The sequence below is a fragment of the Lycorma delicatula genome, chromosome 10 (genome assembly GCF_047948215.1).
Source record: "Lycorma delicatula isolate Av1 chromosome 10, ASM4794821v1, whole genome shotgun sequence".
Taxonomy (NCBI): domain Eukaryota; kingdom Metazoa; phylum Arthropoda; class Insecta; order Hemiptera; family Fulgoridae; genus Lycorma; species Lycorma delicatula.
Genome location: NC_134464.1, coordinates 1,477,134 through 1,493,024, shown reverse-complemented (window position 1 = coordinate 1,493,024; position 15,891 = coordinate 1,477,134). Strand labels below are relative to the sequence as shown.

Below are 15,891 nucleotides of genomic sequence, written 5' to 3'. Positions count from 1 at the left end.
GTGCAGTGCATTATGTTTTTGCATTTCAGGTTCAAAAAAGAAATTAACCAAAAATTCCTTCTTTGAGCGAGGTATTAAAACTACATTTTTTGAACAGTAAATGGTAGAGATGAAACGTGAAAAAAGTTAAGAGTTTTGTTTTCTGCCTGAAAACAGAAATTAATTTTTTATCTATTTGTATACATTTTAAATCTTGCTGTGCTCATATATGTAACATTTTTTATAACATTTTAGGTTTCTAGTTAATTTAGTTTTTGTGCGGTAAGATTTATAAGATCTACAAAATGTTGCATTGTAGAAGACTAGCTATTGTCTTAAGATGTATTTTTATAATAAGAAAGTCAACTTAGCAAAGTTAAAAAAACAACTATTATGATGAAATTAAAGATAGAATTTGTAATAGATTTTTGCTGGTGTCTGGATAACAATTATTTACCACTAGCTAAACTAAACTTAGTTTTTAATTTGATTACAGATGTAATATTACTGTGTACATACTGAATTGTCCATACTTATCGCTTTATGATCCTTTTAAATTCAGTAGTATAAATTGTGCTTTTTTTTTTTAGTTCTGAAACAAAATGACAAAGCCATTTTCAATAATCGCTAAGATAAAATGGATATTTTATTTTCTGTGACAATATAGATAGTAATTTCTGATTTACCGTTAATCGATCATGAGCTACAGTCAAAAGATATGTTTTGTTTGACTTTTTTCAATTAGTATTTATTTCTTCAAAATTCTGTAAGGGGATGATACGTTACTATATGCTTAAAAAGACGGGTAGGGCTTTTTCATTACTTAAAGTATTACAAAGGGTGGCTGAAATGTAATGCACAGTCGCTCATAACTCACAGAGATAATGAAAATGAAACAAATACATTTGAACTACAAAGTCTTATATTTAATTTTCCATGTAGTCTCCATTTACACTTACACATTTCTCCTGACTGTGCTTTCTCTTTTTGTCAGTGAAGAATGTAAGAGGTCCTTCCTGATCCATATCTTTACTGCATTCTTAAGTTTATAATCCATAATGAAATGAATACCCTTAATATCCCTTTTTAATTGCAGAAAGAATAGAAAATTAACCGGCTGAATCCGGTGATAATATGTAGGGTGTGAATATGTTGAAATTTCAACTTCACAGGAACCTCGGCAGTTGCATGCAAAACCATTCTGTCAGTATTTCGTGTTCTGACATTTTTATTTTGGGTTTTAATGATACACCCAGGTTTCATATTTTGTCACATTATTGAAAAAAAGTCCTCCCATTTGTAATAATAACATTTCAAAATCTTTTTACAATTCCTTTTGTTTGTTCTTTTCTGTGAGTTTGCATGTCACCCACTGTGAACAGTTTTTCAACAGCCCAATTATACTTTACATTCATTTTTTTGAATTGCCTATTTAGTTGGGGATGTGTTGTGTGATGTGATGGTCATTTTGACAATTCCTTTTTGTGCTTCTCATCAGTCACAGAAACAGGTTGATCACTGTGAGGTTCATTCTCAATATTTGCTTTACCGACTGATGCACAATATTTTTTTGCCCGCGTATTCACAATATTTTGATCATCAATTTCTTCATCATAAATAGGCTTTAGACAACAAAAAATGTCATTAGTGCTCCCTTTTTCTGCTGTTAAAAATTCAATCAATCGTTGCGTGTTGTTTTAGATATGTTTATTACATAGTATGTTTTCTCGACTCCATAACAGTGGGACTGACGGAAAATTAGAGGGCAGGAGTCAATGAGTTTTGGAATGTTAGTAGTAGTGGAATGAGACTACAAGATAGCAGCGCTATCAGTTTGTATGACATTTTATTCTTCTGTTACATTCCAGTGCATTAAATTTCAGCTTACCTTGTGTGTAGCATTATTTATATCTTCAAAGATTAGTATAAGGAAAAACATTGAGAATAAAAATTCCCTCCTGGTTCTCTTGCTTAAACCCAGAAAGATGGGAGAAAAGAACATAAAACACAAAAAAAAAATAGAAAGTAACTTGTTTTCCAACTTCTTTGACAAAAACAGTTTTTATTTCAAATTTACTTCTGTTGTTTTGTTCATTCTTATTACATACTAATGATTTTATGTGTTATTGTAATAATATTTTTCAAATTACATAATATGTATTTATTTAATTTAACTCAGGTGGAAATAAACTTATTGTTGAAATAAATTATTGCATCATATAATAAATGAACTGCCAATTTAGCTTATCACGCCATTTTTTAATACCAAGTTATTAATACACCTTAATTTACAATTTGTCCTTATAAAATATTAATTACTTTACTAATAAGCAATAATCTATTTCAGTATTTTATTTAATGTTACATTTTATTAACATCAGTCTTCAAGTTTTCTTTTTTTATTATTAATGTTCAGCTATGATTACCATTATTTTTTGTTGATTTGAATTGTTATTAATCCTTTACTACATGTTGATGATGTAGGTGAAAGTCTTAAAATTAATTTAATTTTTATAACTAAATTGTCTTGACATTTCCCATCTGTTTATATTTCCATGAAAAAAAATGTTTACAGATTACTGTTTTCATGTAAAATATAATGTTATTTTATCTATATTTTTAACTTGCTTCAAAAAGAAATGACAATTTTCTCAATTTTTTCCCGAATGATTTTTTTAATATATATTGAAGCCTTACTTTCATCAAGTAGAATAATTCCAAGGATTTTTTCTTTATTTTATATGAAATCTCATTCATTCAGTGATGAAGATGCAAAATTTTTTTTGTTTTTTTTTTAGACACTTAAAAAATATTTTTGTTATTTTGTCATCACTGCTTATTTTTGGGAGAGTACTCTTTTTATTTCATGTTATTTATGATAACTTGATGTCATTATAATATTCAAAATTTTTATATGTGAAAATAGTTGTTGGAAAACATAGGATAAAAAAATAATAGATAAACTTGCAATTAGAGAATACTATAACTCATACTCAGTTGCATTCTCTTTATATAATTAAGACGCAGATTTTTTCTCACCTTTGCACTTACATCTTTCATTAGCCAATTTAAATGTAAAATAAAAATTTATATGAATACAGTATACTATATAAGGAAAAGTATGCTGATCGGAACAAATTTTGCTTGTGAGGATATTTTATTTTGGTCACAATCGGCAAGAGACAAGGAGATATGAACTTCATGGTCCATATGAGATATGTATCTCAAAATTTTACTGAAAGGATAGGTAAATTTTTTCATATAATTTAATGCCCATTAGGTAGCTAAGACACTTTTGATATGACTGTGTAAATCAATATGTTTATAGGGAAATTCTTGAAAGACTGCGAAACAAGTTGTCCGTGTGAGACCAGCTATCAAATACAACTGGATGTTGCATCATGACGATGCACCTTGTCACATTTCACTTTCAATTAATGAGTTTTTGATGAAGAAAACCATTCCTGTAGTTCCTCAACCACCTTATTCACCTGAGTTGAGTCCCTGCAACTTTTTCCTGTTACTGACTTTAAAAAAAAACATCTCAAAGGACAACATTTTGGAACAGTAGAAAACAAAAAAAATGTAACCGACTGTCAGAAGGATATTACAGTTTCCGAGTTCCAGTACTGATATGAAGAGTGGGAAAATCATTAGAAGCGTTGCATGGCTTCCCAAGAGAACTATTTTGAAGTTGATGTTTGAGTCCATGTATATTTGGATTGTAAATAAAAAGTTTTTTTGAACCAGTCTCATTACTTTATTTACATACCGTGTGTGCGCGCACACGCGCGTGTGTATGGGCCGGTGTGGGTATTAGACATATTGATTTATTGTTATCCTGTAATGAATCCTGCTTCTATGCAGAATTATGAGGTAGAAGAAAACTTTATGATGTAAACTCAATTGAGAGAATTCCACAGTATATAAATTCAGCAAAATTAAGAGTTGAAAAGAGTGTTAATTCGATAATGATATTATTTATTTATTTTTTATAAACTGTATCTCTTACAATCTGATGTAGTTTTACAATACTTTAAATCATCTTGGGGAGAAGCATCCAGGAAATCAAGGAGTGTTAACTAAAACTAAAGTACCAAAAGCTGAAGTTAAACAAGCTATACGCAGCAGTTTTATTGCTTGCTGTTTAAAAAAAAAAAAAAAAAACATTAGTCCATCAGGTGAGTTGTTTGACTGATCATTGATCAACTGTGCTGTATCAGCAAAGCTAAAATCCAATAGAAAGGATAATAAATTTTATTTAGACTCAAGTGATGTTTTTATTTTGTTTTTTTTATTTGTTGTTGGAATTAAATTAATGAACTTTGATGGTTAACCTGAGACTGATTAAGGCAACTGCCTTAAAGAAGACATAATACAATTTTTGTATAATCAGAAATTTAAAAAAAACAATGTATGATTACATTTATTTGGAATTAAATTCAATTTATTTGGAATTAAATTCAATTTTAGTTATATATATGAGTATATATAGTATTAAGTAATAGTATTAGTATAGTAATTAGTATTAGTATTTAGTAATAATTAGGTTATTTGTTAACAGTTCAAAACAGTCTTTTATAATATTAAAATTTTGTTTATTTTTTATTGTTGCAGTTGTCAACAACAGTTACCCAGCCACTACAGGAACGTAATAGCTCAGTATTATTTGTAAGAAGTGCAAATGGAAATAAACTCAGAAGTTGCAACAGCTCCAATAACATCAACAATAATAACAACAATAACAATAATACGACTACCACAAATAATAACAATAACAATAATATTAGTACTGATAATATTGCCAGTACTGTAAAGCATGTTCTAGAACATGCCATAGTTCCTGATAATATTTTAACATCGACAAATGGTACAGCTCCAGGATTAAGCTGTACTGTTGGTTATGCTAGTGAACTTTTTGATGAAAATGAACATGAGCGGAGACGACACAGTGAGCGTTTTGCTCCTCAAATGGGACCACAGCGTACTATAGCAAGACGACGTAAAAAAACTTCATCCAAATCGCAGAAGAAATATCATCATTCTATTTCTCAGTCGGATGATTTAGATGGTGGTTCTTCATCAAAGGTACGTCATTTTAATAATCCAAAAAATATTCCTTTAAAAACATATCCAAAAATTAATTTTTATTTTTATTATGAACAAGGATACATATTAGTCTTACAATATGAAACATAGTATTTATTTAATGTTGTAATTCGAGTGATTAAGATCAATTATGGTTTGGAAAAAAAAATGATTTATAAATAGAATAATTACAGGCTCTCAGTTTTTATTCGATAAACTGTCTCTTATAACTAGATGATCCCGCAACACTTGGGTTGAAACAGATTATTACAGCATCTTGAAAAATAAGAATGTGAAAAATTAATATAAATGGCAAAAACTATATTCAGTAACCTAGTCACCATAGATAGAAGTTAAATGATGTCCAGTGCAGTTTATCGCATGCTGTTGACATATATTAGCGGCTAGTAGTATTGCAATCGATGCTAGGTAAAAATTTTTATTAAAAGTTTACTGGAAGTTGAAGTTAATGAAACATCGGATGATAATAGTTCAACAGTTTGTTTAAACCGGCAAAGTAATATAGGTATATCATTGTAATTTTTTATTTAAATAATGTTTGGATGTATTTTTATTAACCAATAAGGTTTCTTTTTTATATAATGGTTTTGTTGAATATGACTGTCTATGACTTCATCACTCAGAACATCAGTCTGATGTAAATTCTTAGGTGTAAATTCAAAATTTGGAAGTCAAACTTAGAATTATCCTTTATTAGGTTTTTAAAAATACTTATTATTTAGGTTATTTGATTATCAGTTATAATAATTATTTTATATGAGGTATAATTATTTAGGTTATTTGATTGTCAGTTATAATAATTATTTTATATGAGGTATAATTATTTAGGTTATTTGATTGTCAGTTATAATAATTATTTTATATGAGGTATAAACTGGCTGCTCAAGGTCACATAATTTTTTTTTTTCTGAATTGCTGTGGTACAATTATGCAAAAATTCTATACATTATTTTGCATGTTAAAGAATGTCAACAGGAATGAATTGATCTGTTCGATCAAATCTTAATGTAGGAGTTTTCACTATTTTGATCAGATTTCAACAAATGAAATAAAAAAATGTTATAAAATAAAAATCTTTAACAAGAAATTATTAATTTCTTTAAAAGAACTTCATAAAGTGATGTTTTAATAATAGATCTTTGTAACAATATGATAAGATTATCTTTCAGTTTGCTTACTCTCTATGATGCCTGCCAGCATGTTTATTGCTTGTTTGAATTATTAAGTTTTTGTAATTTTTTAAACATTTCAGTTTCACAGTGAATTTGTTATTGAAGTTATGTAATTCATTTTGTATTATTTATAAATCTGTATGTTTTTTGGTCATAGGTCTATTATCTCTCAGTGTGCTTTTAATTTGTATACTTTTGATTACCAAAATGAGTGGTTTGGACCATAGCTATACCGTATAACAGAAATTTAAAACATTAAAACATATTGATGAAGGTACCTGAGAAAAATTTACATGTAACTATTTAGGTCTCGGTAAAATAATATTAAATGATTAGCAACATGAAATAATTACAGTAAATAAAGTATTTTATTAAAATATTATAATAAAGCAGGTATACATTATTAATCTTTTGAAGTTATTCTAATTAAAAACTTCTTAAGAGTGTTCTGTGTATTGGGGTAACAGTGTAATATTTTAGGGATTGGATTGTTCATGTAATTTTTTGTTTATTTTTAGGAAAATGAGGATCGTGAAGAAAAGGAAAGAATTCCAAGGTTGCAAGCTTCACTGTCCGGTGATGAATCGACCGGTTCGGACACACCCGGTAGTTTATCACGATCGAGTTCAGGTTCATCATCACCATCATTTCTTCAACTTCATTCTCAGGTATGTTTATGGCATTTACAATTTTATATTTTGTCTTGTTTTTAATTCCCTTCATTGTTTTGTTTTATTATTAATGATGTATTCTTTAGTAATGTACTAATAGTGATCCTGAATATCAACAATTAAGATTTAAAGCTGTTGTTTATGAGAAGTTTGGATTAAAGTCCTGAACTTAGATAAGCCACGAAAAAAAGCCCTGAGGATTCATTTTTACTGGGTTGATTTTAGTACATGATTTTTTTCTATGCACATGCACACTTACAGAAAATAGGTGCGACAATAAAGATATGAGACTGATGTGAAAAAAAATGTTGCTTATCGTTGTAGTCATGCTTAGTCTTGTCTCCTTCAAAGTAGTTCCCCTCTGATTGCACACACTTATTCCAGCGCTTCCGCCATTGATGGTAACATTACTAGAACTCATCTTCTGTAATATCCTTTTTAGACATTTAGAGCTTTTAGGCATTTTACAGCTTTTTAGACATCTTGTGTTGTTTGAAAATGGTGTCCCTTGACCGCCATTTTGACTCTTGGAATTAGAGAAAAGTCGCACGGAGCGATATCTGGTGAATAAGGTGGCTGTGGTAGTACTGAAATTTGTTTTGAGGTTAAAAATTGCTGTACTGACAGAGCAATATGGGATGGCGCATTATCGTGATGCAGAATCCAGTTATCAGCAATGTTGGCACGGACACGAAGAACTCGTTTACGAAGTCTTTCTAAAATTTCTTTGTAGAAATATTGGCTAACTGTTTGTCCAGGAGGCACACACTCTTTATGAACAATTCCTTTGGAATCGAAGAAGCACACAAGCATGCATTTCACTTTTGACTTTGACATGCAAGCTTTTTTTGGTGTGGGTGATCCCTTTGAGCACCATTGCGAACTTTGGCGTTTTGTCTCTGGATCGTATTGAAAAAACCAACCTTCATCACCAGTGATAACACGGCTCAACAAATCTGGATTGATTTCAGTTTGCTGTAACAGATTGGCTGCACATTTTTCCGTGTGTCTCACTGTTGTGTGAGATTTTTGGGGACCATTTTTGCACAAATCTTTCTCATACCAAGATCTTCAGTTAATATTAGACGAACCGTTTCTCGATTGATGTTGAGTTCTTCTGCAATCATTTTCACGGATAATCTTTGATCAGATCATACGATTTCACGCACCCTGGTCAAGTTGACATCTGTCCGTGAGGTTGATGGTCGTCCACTGCGGTCTTCATCTTCAACATTCGTTCTGGCTTCACTAAAAATTTTATGCCACCGAAAAACTTGAGCTCTTGACATAACCTCCTCTCCAAAAAAGCCTTCTGAAGCTTACCATACGTTGTCGTGTTTTCACCCAATTTTAACGCAAAAAGAAATGGCATACCGTTGCGCAATATTTTGGGTTTTATTTCTGTGACGAGAGACACACTTATTACTTATCACTTATTACAGCACAACTCACGACTGAGCAGTTGCATCAATGTGCCACTTGGACTAGAAGTAGCTTATAGACCAAGGTCAAAGATGGTATGGCCTACGCAAGCTGCAGGGTTGCCTTATCTTGCAAAGAAAAATCAGTCTCATTACTTTATTGTCGCACCTCGTATATCATACTGGCATCATCAGCTGCATTACATAATCATATATTCATCTCAAATTACACAAACTTCATAAAATATAATAACATATATTTTATGAAGTTTGTAATGTAATTAGAGATGAATATGTAATGCAGCTGATGATGCGAGTAAATTGCAAAAGGGCTCCAACATATATAGTGAAATAAGATAAGTCATCCTATTCTATTTATTCTGTACTTTGGTTGATCTAATAAAGTAAAATAAACAAATATATTTGTATATAGTACAGAGGAGTAAGATTCTTAAAAGAATTGATTTAAAAAAATAATATATAAATGTATACGAACCTTCAAAAAGTACAGCTAAGCATACACGTATCCAATTTTTAAAAATAATATTACTTCTCTAACTACAGCAAGCATTGGCTAAAGACAATTTGGCAGAATAAATGGATGGCAGTAGTTAATAATAAACTGTGTCAGATTAAATCTAGTTTATCTTGGGCGACATCAGTTCAAGAAAGCCATCGGGAAGAGGTTGTCCTTAGTTATCTACATTTGGGACATGTTAGGTTAATGCACACATACCCTCAAATCATCTGGTAATGTTCTGGTGTATAATTGTTGTATAACTGTATCGCATCTCTCTACTCGATCGTTTACATTATGCTTTGCATTATCAGATAGCCCAAATAATTGACACTGTCATTCAGTGACATGCAGCCAAAATTTAAACTTTTTAATTTTTTGAGGTTAGTTAAATTTTTACCAGAGTTTTAATTCATTTTCTATTTTAATTTTTATTGGAACCCTTTACACACTTTTCTTATATATTGGCAGTCCTTACATTTAATTTATTTATGGATTCTTTGTTTACATATTCTTTTCTGCCTGCATATTACACAATTAATTTAATTTGTTTTATGAGAAGGTTTTACAAATTAATACATTTTCTGTTAGCAGTTGTTCCTCTATGGCACCTGCAGTCATATGTGTATTACATTGTGTCTACAGATACTTTAATGTATTTGCCTCTTTTTTGCTTTACTTTACTTTAATTCTTTTTTTTTTCACTTTAAACATGTGAATTTGGTTTTTTGCCCTTTGTGACTTTTAATCAAAATTTTGTTTAAAAATTTTCATAGTTTGTAACAGATTTTCTGTCACTTGTGTTTGTCTGAGAAATTTTAATAAAATTCAGTTTTGTTATAAAGAAACTTAAATTTTTTAAATTTACAACTCTTTTAATCTTTTTTAATTTTTATTTAAATATAAGAAATAAACCACTTCCCAGAAAAAAATTCCATGAAAGATAAAAGATATGGGAAAAGGAATTCTAACATAGAATTCTTTAAAGATGTATTTATATTGTGTATAAAGTAGCTAAAACGTTGAATGCGGGAATTATCATTAAATGATTCATCCAATAAAAATTTGGGTTCCTAGAAAATCTGGTATTTTATATTATTTATATTTTATAGACAAATATCTATACTTTTTAAATGATGAAAAAAGTAAAGAGAACTGTCGACAATTAAGAAATACTATACAAGAAGTGCAAACTAGCAAAAGAAAAGTGTTCAGCAGTAAAAAGAAAAATGATCATTTGTAAAATAGACGGAGTATACAGAAAAAGTTAAGGAAAATTTTGTGGTAAATAAATTAAAATCTAATAATGTGTTAAACAAAGATGGTACACCAATTTATAATACAAAAGGAAAGGTCGATATGTGGTTGGAATATATTGAAGTGTTATACGGAGGAAATGAATTAGAAAATGGTAATTAGAAATAGAGGAAGTCAAAGAGGATGAAAGGGGAGAAACAATACTGAGATCTGAATTTAAGAGAGCATTAAAAGATTTGAATGGCAGAAAGGCTCCTGGAATAGACGGAATACCTGCAGAATTACTGTGCAGTGCAGTTGAGGAAGATAGATTATACAAACTGGTGTGTAATATTTATGAAAAAGGGGAAATTCCATCAGACTTCAAAAAGAGTGTTATAGTCATGATACCAAAGAAAGCAGGAGTGGCTAAATATGAAGAATTCAGAACAATTACTTTTAACTAATCATGCATCAAAAATCTTAACTAGAATTCTGTACAAAAGAATTGAGAGGAGAGTGGAAGAAGTGTTAGGAGAAGACCAATTTAGTTTCAGGAAAATTATAGGGACAACGGAAGCAATTTTAGCGCCCAGATTAATAGTAGAAGGAAGATTAAAGAAAAACAAACCAACATACTTGGCATTTATAGATCTAGAAAAGGCATTCGATAACGTAGACTGGAATAAAATTTAGGAAATGGAATTTAAAAAAATTAGGATTCAAGTACAGAGATAGAAGAACAATTGCTAACATTTACAGGAATGAAACAGCAACAGTAATAATTGAAGAACATAAGAAAGAAGTAATAAAAAAGGGAGTCTGACAAGGATGTTCCTTATCCCTGTTACTCTTTAATCTTTACATAGAACTAGCAGTTAATGATGTTAAAGAACAGTTTAGATCCAGAGTAACAGTACAAGGTAAAAAGATATAGATGCTATGATTTGCTGATATAGTAATTCAGCTGAGAGTAAAAAAGATTTAGAAGAAACAATGAATGGCATGAATGAAGTTCTACGCAATATTTACCGCATGAAAATAAACAAGAACAAAACGAAAGTAATGAAATGTAGTAGAAATAATGTAGATGAACCACTAAATATAGAAATAAGAAGAGAAAAGATTATGGAGGTAGAAGAATTTTGTTATTTAGAAAGTAGAATTACTAAAGATGGACAAAGCAGGGGGGGACACAAAATGTCAAATAGCGCAGGCAAAACCTTCATTCAGAAATATAATTTGTGTACATCAAAAATTAATTTAAACGTCAGGAAAAGATTTTTGAAAGTATATGGAGCATAGCTTTATATGGAAGTGAAACCTGGATGATTGGAGTACCTGAAAAGAAAAGATCAGAAGCTTTTGAAATGCGGTGCTATAGGAGAATGTTAAAAATCAGATGGGTGGATAGAGTGACAAATGAAGAGGTGTTGCAGCAAACTGATGAAGAAAGAAGCATATGGAAAATTATAGTTAAAACAAGAGACAGACTTATAGGCCACATATTAAGGCATCCTGGAATAATATTGGAGGGACAGGTAGAAGGAAAAAATTGTGCAGGCAGGCAGTGTTTGGAATATGTAAAACAAATTGTTAGGGATATAGAATTAGGGGGTGTATCGAATTGAAATGACTGGCAGTAGATATGGAATCTTGGAGAGTTGCAACAAACCAGTCAAATCACTGAAGAAAAAAAATCTATTTTCTAAATAAAATGTCAGATAACATTTGGCACTGTAATGCAAGTTAGTAACAACATTGTAACATTTGACTTTGGAAGCTAATATACATACATTTTCTGACTTTTTAATTTGTTACCTAATTTATATATTTTTTTATTGTAATTATATACATTCATTTTATCTTGGTAACTTTTTTATCATTTAATAAAAATCTTATTCATTTACAGTTTCCTTTTTTTTATTTACTGCTAATATCAGAATATTGAAGTAATCAGTACTGTGGATAATAAATCTTTGTCATATTTATAATAGAGGTTATTGATTGTGTTTTGTAGTAGGTTATACATTTAGTACCGCGGAACATATATTAGGTTAGCCATTTGCTATTTGTTACTTTTACATTCAACTTGCTGCAGTTTACACATTTTATTTTATCTCTTTTTTTTTTAACAAGTAAATTATTCATTTAAGTTCAAATATTTTATAATTTTTTTAATTATTTATTAGAAATTAATGTTTTCTTTACCTCTTGTTTATAAAATCTTGTATTTGATCAATGTTTATTGTTTAAAAAAATGTTGAAAGTTTGTATTTAACAGCTGTAACCCAACCCTAAAGAAGCGCTGCAACACTGGTTATATCATTGAACGTAAATTATGTGTAATGTTTAAAGAAAATATCTTTCTATATGTAAATTTTTGTTATCTACAAATTAAATATTATTTAACTAAATACCTTTTTAACAGAGTTATCTTCATCATCGAGTTATTAAGTTGCATATATTAATATCTTGTTTCCATGAATAATTTCAAAAGTAAAAGTATTTTAATAGAGACTATTATTTGGCGTGAATCATCATTCGGCGATGAAAGTGTGTGTACATTACAAATACATGTATGTATGATTTATGAGTTTTTTAAAATAAACCTTAAAAATTTTACAGTAAAAACTTTTTTTTGTAAATATTGTAATAGAACCTGATTGTTTTTATATATGCCTTTCCCAAGCTATTATTCCATAATTTATTATACTATGGAATAAAGCACAGTATATCATTCTTAATGTTTATGTTGGTGTAGTCTCAAAAATTTTATAAAAAATATAGACCAAATATTTCATTTTTTTAATAATGCTCACAATGTGTTTATTCCATTTTAGATTAAATTTAAAAATAATTTGTAACCATTTGCAACTCTTTAACTCTCTTCAGATGTTTCTTTTAATTCTTACATCTATTTGAATTTGTACATTATCATAATAATTAGCAAAAGTAATGCATACAGTCTTATCAACATTTAACGACATTTACCCATTATATACCTTTTTTTTTAAAGAGTAAAAAATTCATTTATGTTTGAATATTTTGTAAATTTTCTTATTATTTAATAGAAATTGATGTTTTATTTATCTGTTGTAAACAAAATTTTAATTGTATTTGATAAAATGTTTACTATTTGAATAAAAAAGTGTATCGCCTACTAATCTACTTGTCTAAGATACTAATAATTTCTTGCACTTCATCTCAGATATCACATGTGGATATAATTGCTGTACCATCAACTCAAGTCAGAATTGCTTCAGTTTGGATTTGTTTTAGATCATGATATAAAGCACAAACAGCAGCGGTCCCAAAATTGTTAGTATGGGACTCCGTTGTTTTCTTTACGATAACTATTTTTATTATCATTAATCTCTTACCAAGATAGCTTGTAAGTTCACCGTTTTTTTAATGCATCTGGCCAAACAGCTTGCTAAGTACATAGAATATAGATTAATTATATACATTAAAGACTCAGCGATATGGACACAAAATATTTTCAGTGGTTTGGTGTTGTATATTATCTACACCTCCATTTTTCAGTTTCATTATTGATTAAAATAATCAATTATGTTTTTATTTGTTATTATTATATTTAAATATATAAATGCCATCATTTCTTTTGACAATCTATAAAAATTACAAAAATTTTATTCGATTATATAGTTTATTTCATTAGTTAATATTAACTGTTTAATTTTCATTAGTTATTAGTATATGCTATTTAAATATTTGTGGTACAGTTACAGGAAAGAGAAAGATCGAGATCACCTTCTCCACATGTTACTGCGAGTCCAGATCATATAACAACAAGTCCTCCATTGGATTTAAGCACGTTGCACGAAACTGTTGATTCATCTGAACCTTTAAGAAGTAGGGATGATTGGAGTTTTGCTCATCACCAACCGCAGGTATGAAGTTGGCCTTTCTCAACTATAAAAAAAAAAGTTTAATATACAGAAATGTATGTTGAACTTACTTATCAATATGTATGAGGCTCGACTGATAAATTTTGCACACTAGTGTGCTACGAGACAAAAGGTACTATCGAGTTGAGTGTGGCAGTACATAATAGCTAAACTCCTCAACCTGTGATACAACCCTGTGATAATGCATTGAATTCTGTTTACTGGTTTGTTTTCAGTAGCAGTTAAAAATGGAGTCAAGTATGGTCAATATGTCAACACAGTTAAAACGGCGCAGTGATAAAATTTTTAAGCAGAAAAAGTAAATTCTATGAATATTTTTCATCATTTAAAAGCAGTTTACGGTACTGAAACTGTTGACAGGAGTGCAGGTGGACAATGAAATTTCTCAAATGTGAAGCTGCTAAAGTGACAATTGAGGACGCACCTTGCAGCGGACGACCAGTTTCTGTGACTGACAAGAAACATCAAGACAAGGTGGACAATTTGCTTTAAAGTGACCGGTGAATCACCCAGCAGCGCATCGCCATTCAGTTAGGCATATCTAAAGAATGAGTAGGCCATATTATTGAGCAATTGGGTTTCTGTAAAATCTGTGCATGATGGGTACTGCGCAAACTGACGGACAAACACAAGCAGCATTATGTCGAATGTTGCGAAGAACTTTTACAGCACTGTCATGCCGAAGGAAACTACTTCCTTTTCAATATTGTGACCGGGGATGAGAGTTGGGTATATCTTTATGAACTGGAAGAAGAAAGGCAAAGCATGGAATGGAATACAGACATTATGAATCGCCAAAACCCAAAAATTCAAAACTCAAGCCTCGGCGAAGAAACTCCTTTTGATGGTGTTTTGGGATGTCAAACATGTTTATGCGACTGAATATCGGGAACATGGGACGACTGTAAACTCTGAACAATGCATTGAGAAAGACACCTCAGGCAATGAGTATGTCGCGTTTGAAAGACCACTATGTCCATAATCTTGTAACATGACAGGCGTGGCCTCACACATTGCATGCCACTACAGAAGCTCTCAGCAAGCTGAAGTTTAAGCCTATTCCGCATCTGCCATACTCGCCGGATTTGGCTCCATGCAACTTACCTCATCCCAAGACTGATCTCAAAGGTAATCATTACACCACCAATGATGAGGTGATGAAAGCTATAGTTACTTGGATCTGAGAAAGACCACCAGAATCTTTCAGTGATGGAATGCAAAAACTTGTCACGTGTTAGGAAAGTGTATCAGTGTAAACAGAGATTATATTGAAAAATAAATTCTGCATTTTGTAGCTAAGGTATTGTACTTATATTAATTTTTTATTACATTCCCATGCTATGCATGTATGTGCAAAATTTATCAGCCAAGCTGCGCGCGCGTGTGTGTGTGTATGGAAGTTTTTTAAATATCTAATTTTAAAAAGGCTGTATCTTGTTCTGATGGTACTCATCATAGAAGAAAAAGCTTTTCTTCTGTGCAATATAATTTAAGAACGATCCCATGGAAAAGAAAAGTTTTATATCGATAATTTTATATGCTTCTTTGGGTGAGTTGCAGTTTATTTGGATAAAACCTATAGGAATTGTTGAAAATTACAAATAAAATGTAGCCTGATCTTTCATTGCAATTCAACATTATATTACTTTGTTAGCATGTTTAAAGAACAAAGTTCTACCTGTTATTAATGTATTTTGTATCATTTTTTCTGACGGTCAGTTGCAGTACAGTGACTGTTTTTAAAGCAATTGCTCTTTTGGTTTCAGTAAAGTTTCTTTTACTAAAAAATGAGATTTAATGCACTTTCTGCAATCGTAATTGTATTGAATTTTCTATTTTAAACAAGACTAGACA

At 30.2% G+C, this 15,891-nt stretch overlaps 1 protein-coding gene across 9 annotated transcripts in view; it reads left to right on the top strand.

Moving 5' to 3' along the window:
* The window catches only part of LOC142331351 (protein FAM13A), a 270,033-nt gene that overhangs the window by 234,042 nt on the left and 20,100 nt on the right, over positions 1 to 15,891 (top strand). For all 9 annotated transcript variants that reach the window (XM_075377189.1, XM_075377194.1, XM_075377198.1 and 6 more), the window contains 3 exons: positions 4,597 to 5,067; positions 6,779 to 6,928; positions 13,852 to 14,019. In XM_075377189.1, the coding sequence (XP_075233304.1) occupies positions 4,597 to 5,067; positions 6,779 to 6,928; positions 13,852 to 14,019 (789 nt within the window). The remainder of the gene's footprint in view (positions 1 to 4,596; positions 5,068 to 6,778; positions 6,929 to 13,851; positions 14,020 to 15,891) is intronic.